Source organism: Oncorhynchus mykiss, chromosome 4 (assembly GCF_057628025.1).
Source record: "Oncorhynchus mykiss isolate SJ-2025 chromosome 4, ASM5762802v1, whole genome shotgun sequence".
Classification (NCBI taxonomy): Eukaryota; Metazoa; Chordata; class Actinopteri; order Salmoniformes; family Salmonidae; genus Oncorhynchus; species Oncorhynchus mykiss.
In genome coordinates, this window is record NC_143025.1 from 90322229 (window position 1) to 90340000 (window position 17772).

Consider the following 17772-nt stretch of genomic DNA (forward strand, 5'->3'; position numbering starts at 1 on the left):
GGAACCCTCTAAACCAGGATTTCTGGAAAACCAGGGAATTTATTCAAAGTTCCCGGGATTTTGCAACCCTATATACAAATACACACACATATACATATATACATATATATATATATACACATACACACACGTATATATATATATATATAATTACTTGAATAAACAGCTTGAAAGAAAAAATACACAAAACTGTACTATCTCAAACAAATGCCTATAGATTTACCTGCAGCTAAATTCTATATGTAAATGTCAAACAGTTCAATTCTATATTTTATGTAAAATATATACATTTGATTTAGTCATATTTTAGTCATATTTAGTCATATTTTATATCAACAGGGTGTGGTGGTTTACCTGCAGGGCACTCCGGACCTCAGGGGGGATCTCTAGCCCCAGTAGCCCAGCAGGGAGCTCCGTCTTAGGGTCAGACGTGATGGATAGGGCCTCTCCCTCGGTCAAATTCTCCTGCATTTCTCTGTTCAGTACCAGAGAAACAGACCTACATTGTATTTAAAGTGCTGTGTGATTCATTTGCTAATATGAATGTACAGAGTAGCCTGGAATCCCGAACCTATTTTGTGCTAACATTCCTCTCCGTGTACTCCAAAAATGGTATCACAAAAGGGTGGCAATGAGTAGAATGATAGAACAATCAGACAGGTACTCAGGCTACATACAGAGGTCTCTCTCAAAAAAATATACAGTGCCAGTCAAATTTGGACACACCTACTCATTCAAGTGAATAATAGTGAAGACATCAAAACTATGTGCACAGTTGTCATCAAGGCAAAGGGTGGCTACTTCTGAGAACCTCAAATATAAAATATATTTTGGATTTGTTAACACTTTTTTGGTTACTATATGATTCCATATGTGTTATTTCATGGTTTTGATGTCTTCACTATTTTTCTACAATGTAGAAAATAGTAAAAATAAAGAAAAACAAAAAATATTCAGACCTCTAGACTAAAATGGTTTCGATTGTTTTCCCCCCTCAATCTACACACAATACCTCATAATGACGTCACAATACCCCATAATGACGTCACAATACCCCATAATGACATCACAATACCTCATAATGACATCACAATACCCCATAATGACATCACAATACCCCATAATGAGGTCACAATACCCCATAATGACGTCACAATACCCCATAATGACATCACAATACCCCATAATGACATCACAATACCCCATAATGACGTCACAATACCCCATAATGACGTCACAATACCCCATAATGACGAAGCAAAAACAGGGTTTTAAGAAATTATTGCGATTTTTTTGTTGTTGAAATACCCAGCGGTAGAAAAAGTACCCAAATGTCATACTTGAGTAAAAGTAAAGATTCCTTAATAGGAAATGACTCAAGTAAAAGTGAGTCACCCAGTAAAATACTACTTGAGTAAAAGTCTAAAAGTATATGTTTTTAAATATACTTAAGTGTCAAAAGAAAATGTAATTGATAAAATGTACTTAAGTATCAAAAGTACAAGTATAAATCATTTCAAATTCCTTATATTAAAGCAAATCAGACCACTACATTTTCTAGTTTTTTTAAAATGTATTTACGGATAGCCAGGGGCATGCTCCAACTGTCAAAGATAATTTACAAACAAAGCATGAGTGTTTTAGTGAGTCTGACAGATCAGAGGCAGTAGGGATGACCAGGGTTCTCTTGATAAGTGGGTGAATTAGACATTTTTCCTGTCCTGCTAAGCCTTCAAAATGTGACGAGTTGGGTGACAGGGAAAATGTATGGAGTAATAAGTACATTATTTTCTTTAGGAATGTAGTGAAGTAAAAGTTTTCCAAAATATTAATAGTAAAGTACAGATACCCAAGAAAACTACTTAAGATGAACTTTCAAGTACTTTTACTTAAGTACTTCACACCAAATGGAAAACCTCCTTCCTTAAGTATTCAGACCCATTGCTATGAGACTTGACATTGAGCTGGTGCATTACCGTTTCCACTTATCATCCCTGAGATGTTTCTACAACTTGATTGGTGTCGAAGGAATTGTCCGTAGAACTCCGAGACAGAATTGTGTCGAGGCACAGATCTGGGGAAGGGTACCAAAACATTTCTGCAGCATTGAAGGTCCCCAAGAACACAGTGGCCTCCATCATTCTTAAATGGAAGAAGTTTGGAACCACCAAGACTCTTCCTAAAGCTGGCCGCCCGACCAAACTGAGCAGAAGAGAAGGGCCTTGGTCAGGGAGGTGACCAGGAAAACCTTCCAGAAGGGACAACCATCTCTGCAGCACTCCACCAATCAGGCATTTGTGGCCAGACAGAAGCCACTCCTCAGTAAAAGGCACATGACAGCCCGCTTGGAGTTTGCCAAAAGGCACCTAAAGGACTGACAGACCATGAGAAACAAGACTCTCTGGTCAGATGAAACCAAGATTGAACTCTTTGGCCTGAATGCCAAGCGTCACGCCTGGAGGAAACCTGGCACCATCCCTACGGTGAAGCATACTGGTGGCAGTATTATGCTGTGGGGATGTTTTTCAGCGGCAGGGACTGGGAGACTAGTCAGGATCGAGGGTAAGATGAACAGAGCAAAGTAAAGACATCCTTGATGAAAACCTGCTCCAGAGTGCTCAGGACCTCAGACTGGTGTGAAGGTTCGGCTTCCAAAAGGACAACGACCCTAAGCACACAGCCAAGACAACGCAGGAGTGGCTTCAGGACACGTCTCTGACTGGCCCAGCCAGAGTCTGGACTTGAACCTGATCGAAAATCTCTGGAGAGACCTGAAAATATCTGTGCAGCGACACTCCCCATCCAACCTGACAGGGCTTGAGAGGATCTGCAGGGAAGAATGGGAGAAACTCCCCAAATACAGGTGTGCCAAGCTTGTAATTGCTGCCAAAGGTGCATCAACAAAGTACAGAGTAAAGGGTCTGAATACTTATGTAAATGTGATATTTCAGGTGAATTTTTTTATACATTTGCAAAAATATCTTAAATTGTTTTTGCTTTGTCATTATGGGGTATTGTGATGTCATTATGGGGTATTGTGATGTCATTCTGGGGTATTGTGATGTCATTCTGGGGTATTGTGTGTAGATTGATGAGATGTAAAAAAAAAAAAAATTCATCCATTTTACATTTTAGAATAAGGCTGTGACGTAACAAAATGTGGGAAAAGTCAAGGGGTCTGAATACTTTCCAAATGTAATGTATAGTTTGATATATATTGTGGTCATTAAAAAATGACAAGGTTTCACCAAGACAGTTTCTATCTTAGGGGCAACCCCATCCATTCATACACATCTCTTAGGGTTGGGGTCAATTCCATTTCAATTCCAAGCAATTACAAAAGTAAACCAAATTGCAATTCCACATTTTCCTAGTTTAAAAGCATTGAAGAGAATTGGAATGGTACTTCCCGAATTGAACCCAATCCTGATGTCTCTAATTTACCTGATAAGCTTCAGCTCATGGGCAGCTTTCAGGATGATCTCATGTTGTCGTTGTGACAGAGCCAGTATGCCCGGTCCAGTTCCCTGTGAGGCTGGTTCCTGAGAGCTGTCTGGTCCAGTAGTGGGAGGAGCAAGGGCCTGGGAAGAGGTGGGTGGAGGGATACCTAGATCGGATCTAGGTGGCTCGGCTCGTCCGTCGTAGTGGGGCCTATGCTCCTCAAAATCTGAGGGGTAGTTTCTCTCCGGAAGGGGTGGTCTTGATCTCTCCCACTCTGGAGGAGGCAAGTAGGGGGGTTCATTGTGCCTGTAAGGAGGGTCGTCCGGGTAGCCGCGACTTTGTAGCTTGCCTCCTCTTCCGTGCTCTTCTCCCTCGAAGGCGTATGGAGGACGGTCTCTGTCTCCCTCGTAGGCATATGGAGGACGGTCTCTGTCTCCCTCGTAGGCATATGGAGGACGGTCTTGGTCCCTCTCATCAGTCCACTCGTCCTCTCTGAAGCGGTCTGGGGGAGGGTAGTCTCTCTCTGGTAGTGGTCCTCCTCTCTCCCTGTCCCACTCCCCACCACGAGGAGGCTCATGGGGATAATACTCCTCCTCGCGGTCGTAGTCATGTGGCGGGCGCTTCGGCCAGTCACGCGGTGGCAGCGGCCTTCCATACCTGTCATCATCAGGACCACCAAACTCCTCCCCGTACCCGTCGTGGGGGTACCCCTCCATCTCCTCGTGTGGCTGCTGCATCATACCCCGGGCCCTGCCCATCGGGGCTCCCCGAGGGCCCATCGGACGCCTCCTCATCCCCCCTCGCTCCATCATCATCTCAAGGGGAGGCGGACCTCTTGGCCCGACTCTGCCGTGGTTGGGGGGTCGTCCTGGGCCCGGGGGCCAGCCAAGGTCCCTATCCGTGTCGTGATATGGAGGATGATCACCAGGCCCCATCAGATCTCTGTCCATCATCTCTCTAGGTGGAGGAGGTCGCCCCCTCATGTCTCGCTCCATCATATCGTGGTGCATGGGCGGCCCTCTGGGGTTGTAGTCTCGATGCAGCGGGGGTCCCAGAGGGTCCATGTCATCGTGAGGCCCCATGGGGGATCCTATAGGGTCATGGGGGTCCATGGCTCCGCGAGGAGGAGGAAGGGGGCGTCTGGGACCCCCCTGGTGCATGAAGCCGGGTCGGCCGCGTGAAGGACGACTACGCCCAGGATGGAAGGGGGCTCGGGGGCCTCCTCTCATGCCATGAGGAGGGGGCCTCCGGTCCATCCAGTAGGGATCTCCTTCCTCTCCCCAGTACTCTGGAAGTGGGGGATCTGTTTCCTCCCAGTGGTGCCCGTCTAGAGGCTCTCCTCTCCCCATAGGGGGACCTCCTCTCCCTGGGTCTTCGTAGTAGTCCTCTGGAGAGTAGTAGTGCTCTTCAGGGACCCACATCTCCTCTTCAGGCAGAGGAGGACCTCCAGGTTTCTCCAGTGAAGGGTCCTGCTGCCAGTCCTCCTCTGGTCCTCCATGTTGTGATCTCATCTCGTCATGAGGAGGTCTGTAGTCGTAAGGAACCCCCTCCATGTCGTCCTCCGTCCTCCCACCTCCCAGGGGGACAGTGTTGGGACTGAAGTCTGGGATACCGGGCTGTTGTCCTCCACGTCCCCTCAGACCACCCCTTCCTCCTCGCCCCCTCATCCCTCCATCCAACTCCCCTCGTCCTCTACCTCCCCTCATCCCTCCATCAAACTCCCCTCGTCCTCTACCTCCCCTCATCCCTCCATCAAACTCCCCTCGTCCTCTACCCCCCCTCATCCCTCCATCCGCCTCCCCTCGTCCTCTACCTCCCCTCATCCCTCCATCCGCCTCCCCTCGTCCTCTACCTCCCCTCATCCCTCCATCAAACTCCCCTCGTCCTCTACCTCCCCTCATCCCCCCATCAAACTCCCCTCGTCCTCTACCTCCCCTCATCCCTCCATCCGGCTCCCCTCGACCTCTGACAGGCCCTAGCGGCTGGCCACGTCCCATGGGCCCCGGAGGACCAGGAGATTGGTTGGTCATTGGGTCTGTCTTCGAAGGCTCCGGTCCCTGAGGCCTGTTGTTGTTATTGACATTATTCTTCAATGGCCCATCCGGTCCACCTGGTTTGAAAGCGGTCTTAGCGGGGGAAGCGGTTTTCGGGGACACAGAGGCGTCGGTGGACACTTGGGGCTTGGTACCGGCAGGACCAGTAGGGCTCACCTTCTCCATGTTGACGGTGGATCCCTTACTAGCAGCAGCAGCGTCAGCTTCTGCCTTCGTCTGAGGGATGGGGTCATTTTGGACGAAGAAGCCATCCAGTGAGTCCACCATGTCCTCTGACATATCCTCCGGTTCTGCTCCTGGTTTCGCTGGCCCGGTAGGTTTATTACCAGGAGGCTTGGAGCCCGCTGGCGTCTCAGTCTTACCCTGTGGTGGTTGTGTGTCTTTACTAGTGTCTGGTTTAGGCTGTGGGCCTATATGGGGAACTAGGGGACCAGGTGGTCTTTCAAAGCAGCCAGGGGGGTTTTGTCTCGGGGGGGGCTGCCCAAAGCGAGGCCCTGGTCCTCTGGGGCCAGGCTGGTTGAACCTCTGGCGCTGCTCGTTGAACCTGGGGCCTGGTGGAGCATTAAACCTCTGCTGTTGACCGGATTGCTGCTGCTGGTCAAACAGCGGGCCATTCCCTCTCGGACCATCAAACCTTGAAAAGAAAATCACATGAATGTCTGTCAACAGTCTGTTTTTGGAAATTGCAATGTTTTTTTTGTGTGTTTTTTTATAACCATTGTCCAAATCCACAATTATTTTTATTTATTAATTTAACCTCCAGATTGTCATGTTCAGGTACAAACAACATCTCTATGGTCAAGAGGTTAGCCCCCAAGTGAAACACAATCACACCGTTTCAATATCATTATGCCATTATACACAAGTTACCTTGGTCCTCTGGGGCTTTGGAAGGGTGGAGGCTGTCCTGGTGGTGGAACTGGTGATCTGGCCACACCTCTTCCTCCTGGGCCCGCCCCTCTCCCTCCTGGGCCCGCCCCTCTCCCTCCTGGGCCCGCCCCTCTCCCTGGAGTTCCAGACAGGTTGTACTGCTCTGCCTGAGGCCCTTGGTGTGGTTTTCCTGTTGGGGTTCCCATGCGTTGGGCGTTTGAGGGGCCTTGCTGCCCTGGTCGAGGGCCCTGCAACATGGATCCAGAGGTGGACGAGGGCTGGCTACCTGGCTGGGACGGCACGGACGGGCTCACCATGTGACCTTGTTGAATCTGCGAGTCCGGTCCAGATTGTGGGTACTGACCATATTGGTTGTACCGTTCCCCGTACCCTCCACTACCATACCGGTCACTACTACCGTATTGATCAGCGCCGTACTGTCCACCGCCATCGCTGCCGACGCCACCTCCGTACTGTTGCTGCGTGGCTCGCAGGGTGGTGACCCTCTCCTGCAACGAATCAATCAAATATATTTTTATTTATTTTACCTTTATTTAACTAGGCAAGTCAGTTAAGAACAAATTCTTATTTTCAATGACGGCCTAGGAACAGTGGGTTAACTGCCTGTTCAGGGGCAGAACGACAGATTTGTACCTTGTCAGCTCAGGGATTCGAACTTGTAACCTTTCGGTTACTAGTCCAACGCTATAACCACTAGGCTACCCTGCCGCCGCCCCACTCTAACCACTAGGCTACCCTGCCGCCCCTCCACTCTAACCACTAGGCTACCCTGCCGCCTCTACACTTTAACCACTAGGCTACCCTGCCGCCGCCCCACTCTAACCACTAGGCTCCCCTGCCGCCCCTCCACTCTAACCACTAGGCTACCCTGCCGCCCCTCCACTCTAACCACTAGGCTACCCTGCCGCCCCTCCACTCTAACCACTAGGCTACCCTGCCGCCCCTCCACTCTAACCACTAGGCTACCCTGCCCTAGTGGAGTTTGTCTGGTTGTACTGTACCTGTAAGTGTGCTGCGGTGGAGTTTGTCAGGTTGTACCTGTAGGTGTGCTGCGGTGGAGTTTGTCAGGTTGTACCTGTAGGTGTGCTGAGGTGGAGTTTGTCAGGTTGTACCTGTAGGTGTGCTGAGGTGGAGTTTGTCAGGTTGTACCTGTAGGTGTGCTGCGGTGGAGTTTGTCAGGTTGTACCTGTAGGTGTGCTGCGGTGGAGTTTGTCAGGTTGTACCTGTAGGTGTGCTGAGGTGGAGTTTGTCAGGTTGTACTGTACCTGTAGGTGTGCTGCGGTGGAGTTTGTCAGGTTGTACCTGTAGGTGTGCTGAGGTGGAGTTTGTCAGGTTGTACTGTACCTGTAGGTGTGCTGAGGTGGAGTTTGTCAGGTTGTACCTGTAGGTGTGCTGAGGTGGAGTTTGTCAGGTTGTACCTGTAGGTGTGCTGAGGTGGAGTTTGTCTGGTTGTACTGTACCTGTAAGTGTGCTGCGGTGGAGTTTGTCTGGTTGTACCTGTAGGTGTGCTGCGGTGGAGTTTGTCTGGTTGTACCTGTAGGTGTGCTGAGGTGGAGTTTGTCAGGTTGTACCTGTAGGTGTGCTGAGGTGGAGTTTGTCAGGTTGTACTGTACCTGTAGGTGTGCTGAGGTGGAGTTTGTCTGGTTGTACCTGTAGGTGTGCTGAGGTGGAGTTTGTCAGGTTGTACCTGTAGGTGTGCTGAGGTGGAGTTTGTCAGGTTGTACCTGTAGGTGTGCTGAGGTGGAGTTTGTCTGGTTGTACCTGTAGGTGTGCTGAGGTGGAGTTCATCTGTTCCTGCCACTGTTTCCACTGTAACTCGTAGTCCTGTAGCTGGTCTTTATGTGGGTAGGACTGGAACTGCTCTTGCCACTGGCTGAAGGTGCGGCCCCAGTCTCCAAACACCGGGTCAAACTGCTGCTGCTGCTTCTCATAGTGACTCAGCTGCATGGCCATAGACATCGTCTACACGGGGAGGACATTGAGGAGAATAGAACAGGCTTCGTTTTTCAAAATGACACTACAAAATGCCCTGACAGCAAAGAGACAACACACACTTTGACAGGAGCAAAGAGACAACACACACTTTGACAGGAGCAAAGAGACAACACACACTTTGACAGGAGCAAAGAGACAACACACACTTCGACAGGAGCAAAGAGACAACACACACTTCGTCAGGAGCAAAGAGACAACACACACTTTGACAGGAGCAAAGAGACAACACACACTTCGACAGGAGCAAAGAGTATGCACGATACGATGATGCCCTCTATGCTCACTCCAAAATTGTATTTTATTTTATCAATGCAAGACGCTGTGCAAATAAAGTCGACTGCTCTTAGCATTACACTAGCATTACACTAGCTGAACAGACCACCACCTTGTATACAGCTGTTAGATTCTGGTGAAAGCAGTAGTCCTAGTTAGACCTAGTCCTAGTTAGACCTAGTCCTAGTTAGACCTAGTCCTAGTTAGACATAGTCCTAGTTAGACATAGTTAGACAGTTAGTTAGACATAGTCCTAGTTAGACATAGTCCTAGTTAGACATAGTTAGACATAGTCCTAGTTAGACATAGTTAGACATAGACATAGTTAGACATAGTCCTAGTTAGACATAGTCCTAGTTAGACATAGTTAGACAGTTAGTTAGACTAAGTCCTAGTTAGACATAGTCCTAGTTAGACATAGTTAGACATAGTCCTAGTTAGACATAGTTAGACATAGTCCTAGTTAGACCTAGTCCTAGTTAGACATAGTTAAACATAGTCCTAGTTAGACCTAGTTAGACATAGTCCTAGTTAGACCTAGTTAGACATAGTCCTAGTTAGACATAGTTAGACAGTTAGTTAGACATAGTCCTAGTTAGACATAGTTAGACATAGTCCTAGTTAGACATAGTTAGACATAGTCCTAGTTAGACATAGTTAGACATAGTCCTAGTTAGACATAGTTAGACATAGTCCTAGTTAGACATAGTTAGACATAGTCCTAGTTAGACATAGTTAGACATAGTCCTAGTTAGACATAGTTAGACATAGTCCTAGTTAGACATAGTTAGACCTAGTCCTAGTTAGACATAGTTAGACCTAGTCCTAGTTAGACATAGTCCTAGTTAGACATAGTTAGACATAGTTAGACATAGTTAGACATAGTCCTAGTTAGACATAGTTAGACATAGTCCTAGTTAGACATAGTCCTAGTTAGACATAGTTAGACATAGTCCTAGTTAGACATAGTTAGACATAGTTAGACCTAGTCCTAGTTAGACCTAGTCCTAGTTAGTCCTAGTTAGACCTAGTTAAACATAGTCCTAGTTAGACCTAGTTAGACATAGTCCTAGTTAGACCTAGTCCTAGTTAGACATAGTTAGACAGTTAGTTAGACATAGTCCTAGTTAGACATAGTTAGACATAGTCCTAGTTAGACATAGTTAGACATAGTCCTAGTTAGACCTAGTCCTAGTTAGACATAGTTAAACATAGTCCTAGTTAGACCTAGTTAGACATAGTCCTAGTTAGACATAGTTAGACATAGTTAGACCTAGTCCTAGTTAGACCTAGTCCTAGTTAGTCCTAGTCCTAGTTAGACCTAGTTAAACATAGTCCTAGTTAGACCTAGTTAGACATAGTCCTAGTTAGACCTAGTCCTAGTTAGACATAGTTAAACATAGTCCTAGTTAGACCTAGTTAGACATAGTCCTAGTTAGACCTAGTTAGACATAGTCCTAGTTAGACATAGTTAGACAGTTAGTTAGACATAGTTAGACATAGACCTAGTCCTAGTTAGACATAGTTAAACATAGACCTAGTTAGACATAGTCCTAGTTAGACATAGTTAGACATAGTCCTAGTTAGACATAGTTAGACATAGTCCTAGTTAGACATAGTTAGACATAGTCCTAGTTAGACATAGTTAGACATAGTCCTAGTTAGACATAGTTAGACATAGTCCTAGTTAGACATAGTTAGACATAGTCCTAGTTAGACATAGTTAGACCTAGTCCTAGTTAGACATAGTTAGACCTAGTCCTAGTTAGACATAGTCCTAGTTAGACATAGTTAGACATAGTTAGACATAGTTAGACATAGTTAGTCCTAGTTAGACATAGTTAGACATAGTCCTAGTTAGACATAGTTAGACATAGTCCTAGTTAGACATAGTTAGACATAGTCCTAGTTAGACATAGTTAGACATAGTTAGACCTAGTCCTAGTTAGACCTAGTCCTAGTTAGTCCTAGTCCTAGTTAGACCTAGTTAAACATAGTCCTAGTTAGACCTAGTTAGACATAGTCCTAGTTAGACCTAGTCCTAGTTAGACATAGTTAGACAGTTAGTTAGACATAGTCCTAGTTAGACATAGTTAGACATAGTCCTAGTTAGACATAGTTAGACATAGTCCTAGTTAGATATAGTTAGACATAGACATAGTCCTAGTTAGTCCTAGTTAGACATAGTCCTAGTTAGACAGTGTCCTAGTTAGACATAGTTAGACAGTGTCCTAGTTAGACATAGTTAGACAGTGTCCTAGTTAGACATAGTTAGACAGTGTCCTAGTTAGACATAGTTAGACAGTGTCCTAGTTAGACAGTGTCCTAGTTAGAAAGGATGGAAATAATATTGTGTCAGTAGATCCTTACTTACCTCGAGCTGTGCAGGTTGTTGGATACACTGCTGGTACTGGTTGAGGATGACCTGTAGCTGAGCATGGTGCCGCATCAGGGCTTGGTACTGGTAGCCAGCTCTCTGCTGCTGGGCCTGCTGCCACTGGGCCGCTGCACTCTGGAGCTGCTTCAGCCGGGCCGCCTCTGCTGGGTCCTGGGCTAGGGGTGCAGGCTGCAGGTGGAGAGGAGTGTACCTTGTAGTAAAGTTAACCCAAACTAACTAAGTAAGGAAGCCTTGGAGGAGTTAAGGGCTCCACAAAGTCTACGCAAACAGAGCAACGGATCATCATAACACGATCTGTTACAAATATTAGTACGTAGAACTACGCAGAGAGCGACGAAGATGAAGCTTTGACGGTACGTTTACGAAGAGTCCTTCAGCCTTGTCCACGCTACGTTTACGAAGAGTCCTTCAGCCTTGTCCATGCTACATTTAGTCCTTCAGCCTTGTCCACGCTACGTTTACGTAGAGTCCTTCAGCAATGTCCACGCTACATTTACGTAGAGTCCTTCAGCAATGTCCACGCTACATTTAGTCCTTCAGCCTTGTCCACGCTACGTAGAGTCCTTCAGCCTTGTCCACGCTACATTTAGTCCTTCAGCCTTGTCCACGCTACGTTTACGTAGAGTCCTTCAGCCTTGTCCACGCTACATTTAGTCCTTCAGCCTTGTCCACGCTACGTTTACGTAGAGTCCTTCAGCAATGTCCACGCTACATTTACGTAGAGTCCTTCAGCCTTGTCCACGCTACGTTTACGTAGAGTCCTTCAGCAATGTCCACGCTACATTTAGTCCTTCAGCCTTGTCCACGCTACGTTTACGTAGAGTCCTTCAGCCTTGTCCACGCTACATTTAGTCCTTCCGCCTTGTCCACGCTACATTTAGTCCTTCAGCCTTGTCCACGCTACGTTTACGTAGAGTCCTTCAGCCTTGTCCACGCTACGTTTAGTCCTTCAGCAATGTCCACGCTACGTTTAGTCCTTCAGCAATGTCCACGCAACGTTTACGAAGAGTCCTTCAGCCTTGTCCATGCTACGTTTACGTAGAGTCCTTCAGCCTTGTCCACGCTACGTTTACGAAGAGTCCTTCAGCCTTGTCCACGCTACGTTTACGAAGAGTCCTTCTGCCTTGTCCACGCTACGTTTACGTAGAGTCCTTCAGCCTTGTCCACGCTACGTTTAGTCCTTCAGCAATGTCCACGCTACGTTTAGTCCTTCAGCAATGTCCACGCTACGTTTACGAAGAGTCCTTCAGCCTTGTCCACTCTACGTTGACGAAGAGTCCTTCAGCCTTGTCCACGCTACGTTTACGTAGAGTCCTTCAGCCTTGTCCACGCTACATTTACGTAGAGTCCTTCAGCCTTTTCCACGCTACGTTTACGTAGAGTCCTTCAGCCTTGTCCACGCTACATTTACGAAGAGTCCTTCAGCCTTGTCCACGCTACGTTTACGTAGAGTCCTTCAGCCTTGTCCACGCTACGTTTACGTAGAGTCCTTCAGCCTTGTCCACGCTACATTTAGTCCTTCAGCCTTGTCCACGCTACGTTTAGTCCTTCAGCAATGTCCACGCTACATTTAGTCCTTCAGCCTTGTCCACGCTACGTTTACGTAGAGTCCTTCAGCAATGTCCACGCTACGTTTACGTAGAGTCCTTCAGCCTTGTCCACGCTACGTTTAGTCCTTCAGCCTTGTCCACGCTACGTTTACGTAGAGTCCTTCAGCAATGTCCACGCTACGTTTACGTAGAGTCCTTCAGCCTTGTCCACACTACGTTTAGTCCTTCAGCAATGTCCACGCTACGTTTAGTCCTTCAGCAATGTCCACGCTACGTTTACGAAGAGTCCTTCAGCCTTGTCCATGCTACGTTTACGTAGAGTCCTTCAGCCTTGTCCATGCTACATTTAGTCCTTCAGCCTTGTCCACGCTACGTTTACGTAGAGTCCTTCAGCAATGTCCACGCTACGTTTACGTAGAGTCCTTCAGCCTTGTCCACGCTACGTTTAGTCCTTCAGCAATGTCCACGCTACGTTTAGTCCTTCAGCAATGTCCACGCTACGTTTACGAAGAGTCCTTCAGCCTTGTCCATGCTACGTTTACGTAGAGTCCTTCAGCCTTGTCCACGCTACGTTTACGAAGAGTCCTTCAGCCTTGTCCACGCTACGTTGACGAAGAGTCCTTCAGCCTTGTCCACGCTACGTTTACGAAGAGTCCTTCAGCCTTGTCCACGCTACGTTAACGAAGAGTCCTTCAGCCTTGTCCACGCTACGTTTACGTAGAGTCCTTCAGCCTTGTCCACGCTACATTTACGTAGAGTCCTTCAGCCTTTTCCACGCTACGTTTACGAAGAGCCCTTCAGCCTTGTCCACGCTACATTTAGTCCCTCAGCCTTGTCCACGCTACGTAGAGTCCTTCAGCCTTGTCTACGCTACATTTAGTCCTTCAGCCTTGTCCACGCTACATTTAGTCCTTCAGCCTTGTCCACGCTACATTTAGTCTTTCAGCCTTGTCCATGCTACATTTAGTCCTTCAGCCTTGTCCACGCTACGTTTAAGTAGAGTCCTTCAGCCTTGTCCACGCTACATTTAGTCCTTCAGCCTTGTCCACGCTACATTTAGTCCTTCAGCCTTGTCCACGCTACATTTAGTCCTTCAGCCTTGTCCACGCTACATTTAGTCCTTCAGCCTTGTCCACGCTACGTTTACGTAGAGTCCTTCAGCCTTGTCCACGCTACATTTAGTCCTTCAGCCTTGTCCATGCTACGTTTACGTAGAGTCCTTCAGCCTTGTCCACGCTACGTTTACGTAGAGTCATTCAGCCTTGTCCACACTACCAGAACTTCACACAGGGGCGAGAGCCTCTGTCTTTGTTTCTGTAGCGCGAGGAAGCTTAAATAACATTCCCATTCAATTATTTGTATTTTTTCCCTGTGACATTGGTAAACCGACACGTGAATACCTACCATATCACTGGATCGTTACCACAGTCCGATTACATTCTGAAGATATTGAATTTCAAAACATATCAGACTCTCGGGAGACGATTGTGTGGAGAAGATTGCGTTTGTCAGCAGTATCCCTTTCATACAGAGAAAAATCCCACTAATTCATTTTGTTGTGTTTTTTTTTACAGGTAACACATCGTCTGCTATAAATGGGATATGTCTCACAGACCAATATATTTACGAACAATTAGAATCTCAGACATGTGAAACGGTCAGGTTTCTCCTTTACCGTTTTGTCCTCCGGTGGAGGTGGTGGCGGGGGCTCCTCTTTGGGTGGGGGTGGTGGAGGGGCGTTCTTAGGGGGTTCCGATGGAGGGGGAGGCGCGGCTGTCGAGTGGGGCCGGGGCGTTGGGCCATCACCCTGACCCTGTTTGGCTTTCTCGACTTTCAGCCTCTGCAGATTCTGGAGATGCTGCTTGTACCAATACTGCTGCTGTTCCTGGATGACAACAACAACAAACATCACATCAACATGACAATTTTAGACACGCTGATTAGGATGTGCAGCCCCCTTTCCCTTCCTGCTTGTTGTAAATATGATGGAATAAACATAGCTACTATTGTGTTATAGTTAAAACCCTGCTCTGAGAGATGATTGGGGGAATGATAAGTAGGCTTATCTCATGCAAGAAGATGGGTGATGAGAAGATCACAATACATTTAGAAACTAACAACACTACTAGCATGGTCCCAGATCTGTTTGTGCTGTTTTGCAGACTCCTACGGTCATTGATAAATCATAGGAGCTTGCTATATACAACAAAAACAAATCTGGGGTCAGGCTATGACAATAGCACGCAGAAACAACGACTTCCCGATGCAATATGAGTAAATTACAAATCATATAAAAGGTACATTCTCGTCATTCCTGAGATGAAGTACGGGTACGTTTGCATGCCGTCGTGGAAAGGAGAACCTACTGCAGCAATGTGAAATACACATCCAAGATATTACCTGCAGCGACATTGACGTAAAATCGGGCTTTTCCTCCTCCGACCCAGAGGAATGTGCCTGGTCTTTCGAGGCCAAAGATTCTTTCGTGTTTACCTCTTTAGTCGCTGGAGTACCATTGTTCTGAGTGGGCACCGGGAGGGTCGAATCTGGTGGGAGAGGCTGGGCCTCCTTGGACTGCGGGGACTGTGGCGGTAGCGGCGGCTGCTGTGGTCCGGGCGGACCGGCTTGCATGGTCTGATACTCATCTTGATAAGGGGAAGGGGCACCGGCCCCCGTTGAACCATACCCATATCCCGAACTGCCTTGCCACGATTCGGCCGCAGTACCACCGCCGCCATAGGGGTTTGCATCTACGTTCCTGTCGTGGTGCAGCACGGATTGGAGCTGTTTATGGTGGAGCTGTTGTAGCTGCTGCATCTGCTGGAGATGCTGCTCCCGCAGGCTGTTGAACGTGGAACCGGGTGCCGCTGCGGGCGTAGCGGCTCCATAACTCCCGAATCCACCTGCGAAGCCTTCGCCTTGAGGAGACGGCGCGCCGAAGTTCTGCTGCGAAGGTGGTTGATGGCCACCGCCGTAGTTAGTACCCCAGGGATACATGCTTGGAAACAGCGGGCTTGTGTGGGCCTTTGTGCTCACATAAAACCGGCGCAGTGAAAAATACAAGGTAATGCGACGCTACCCTCGATATAGAGGTACGTTTTTACGTGCGTTACAAACCGTAAACAAACGCTGATTATTGATCGCGTTTGTTGTATCAGTAAACGTTAACAAATTAAAGAAAATGCGTTGTTCGCCTTGGTTTTCGGGTTCCGTATCCTTTAGCTAGAAAGCTAACTAGCTGGTTGTGGAGGGAGACGTGGGAAACGTACACGCCGATTGGTTGGTATGACGGATGTACGTCATGAATACATCATTTCCGGATCAATCAAATTGTTGTTATTTTTCCATTCCACAAGAGGGTGACATTTCTACATAAATACACAGACCTCATATGCCACAATCAGATTTCAGTAGTCCAAAACAACATGACGAGAAAATGTTTTTTTTTGTTGGAACCAATCAGATAGATTATTGGGTCAAACAGTAAATTATTGGGTCAAAACAAAATAGTTTGGATCAGATAATTGCGCTTTGAAGGTCTGAGAGATGGCTTACAAAAAAACCTGTGTGTGTGTGTGCAGCCTTTGTTGAATACCTTTAAAATAGGTATATTTCTAATGATCTCCATCACAAAAGTCTGAACCACTAACAAAATGTAGGAGTGTTGGGATGGTTTGGAAATCATTTTGGTTCCCCTTGAGACTTTGAAGTTCAGCTAAAAGGGATTGAAGGAGAGAGGACGCATGCTGTGGTCAAACGCCAACGACTTTATCTTGCCCTTCAGGGCCTCTCGACTCCCTACCCTTCACACAGTGTTACTGTTTTGTCTTCAGTTAGATCCCCAGTAAATCTGTATTAAGTTTAAACCAGAACCACTTAAAAATAATCGGTAAAGCGGATTAATCAACCCCCGCCCCGTTTAATGTCTCCTGTTAATGAGTTTGTCAGCAGTGTTTTAATATCTCCTAATGACCTCATATTTCATGATGACATTAAAGGGGTGTTAAACAGAGAATAAATGGCACCCTATTCCCTATATAGTGCTCTACTTTTGACCAAATCCCTATGCACTATATAGGGCAGGGGTACTAAACTCTGACCCTACGAGGTCCGGAGCCTGCTGCTTTTCTGTTCTACCTGATAATTAATTGCACACACCTGTAGTCCCAGGTCTAAATCAGTCCCTGATTAGAGGGCAACAATGGAAATAATGCAGTGGACCTGGCTTGGAGGTCCAGAGTTGAGTTTGAGGGATATAGGGAATAGGGGGCAATTTTGGACGCTGGCCCAGCTTTTTATACTCTCAAGACGGGACGCCCTCCCTGATGGAAGACAAGGTCACACTACGAGCTCTGGCCTTTAGGGAGGGATACAGATACATTGTCAAGGGATGGAGCAGGGAATGGGGAGGAGGGTGGAGGGAGGGAAGGAGGGGGGAATGGGGAGGTGGGATGGAGGGGGGAATGGGGAGGTGGGATGGAGCGGGGAATGTGGAGGAGTGTGGAGGGAAGGAGCGGGGAATGGGGAGGAGGGATGGAGGGAGGGAAGGAGGGGGGAATGGGGAGGTGGGTGGAGGGAGGGAAGGAGCGGGGAATGGGGAGGAGGGATGGAGGGAGGGAAGGAGGGGGGAATGGGGAGGGAAGGAGGGGGGAATGGGGAGGTGGGTGGAGGGAGGGATGGAGGGAGGGATGGAGCGGGGAATGGGGAGGAGGGTGGAGGGAGGGAAGGAGGGGGGAATGGGGAGGTGGGATGGAGGGGGGAATGGGGTGGAGGGGGGAGTGGGGTGGAGGGTGGGATGGAGGGGGGAGTGGGGTGGAGGGTGGGATGGAGGGGGGAATGGGGAGGAGGGATGCAGTGGAGGGAGGAGGAATCCCTAAACAGGAAGGAAGCTGAGCTCTCGCTCCTTTAAAAAGCATGACGGGCACACTGATACAGTTCTGTTTCGATTAGAACACTAGACTGTGTAGCATTGGGGGGCCAGGGAATAGCATGGGCAGGCCAGGGAATAGCATGGGGGGATAGAGAATAGCACGGGGGGATAAAGAATAGCATGGGCAGGCCAGGGAATAGCATGGGGGGATAGAGACTAGCATGGGGGGACAGAGAATAGCATGGTGCAGTTTAGGGCAGTGCTGTATTGAATAGCAGGATATGCCATTACAGCTTAGAA

At 47.8% G+C, this 17772-nt stretch overlaps 1 protein-coding gene across 11 annotated transcripts in view; it reads right to left on the reverse strand.

Moving 5' to 3' along the window:
* The window catches only part of ylpm1 (YLP motif containing 1), a 59859-nt gene extending 43959 nt beyond the window's left edge, over positions 1–15900 (reverse strand). For 4 of the 11 annotated variants that reach the window (XR_016495501.1, XR_016495500.1, XM_090233255.1 and 1 more), the window contains exons 1-7: positions 15003–15900; positions 14278–14487; positions 11029–11220; positions 8148–8348; positions 6366–6874; positions 3445–6129; positions 355–499 (exon numbers count right to left, since the gene is read on the reverse strand). Coding sequence is in view for 7 of the 11 variants with exons in the window: in XM_090233255.1 (XP_090089381.1) it covers positions 355–499; positions 3445–6129; positions 6366–6874; positions 8148–8348; positions 11029–11220; positions 14278–14487; positions 15003–15599 (4539 nt within the window). In the remaining 4 variants the exon portion in view is untranslated. The remainder of the gene's footprint in view (positions 1–354; positions 500–3444; positions 6130–6365; positions 6875–8147; positions 8349–11028; positions 11221–14277; positions 14488–15002) is intronic. The other 7 variants (XR_016495502.1, XM_090233256.1, XM_090233254.1 and 4 more) reach the window with 3 other exon arrangements.
* Between the last annotated feature and the right edge of the window lie 1872 nt (positions 15901–17772).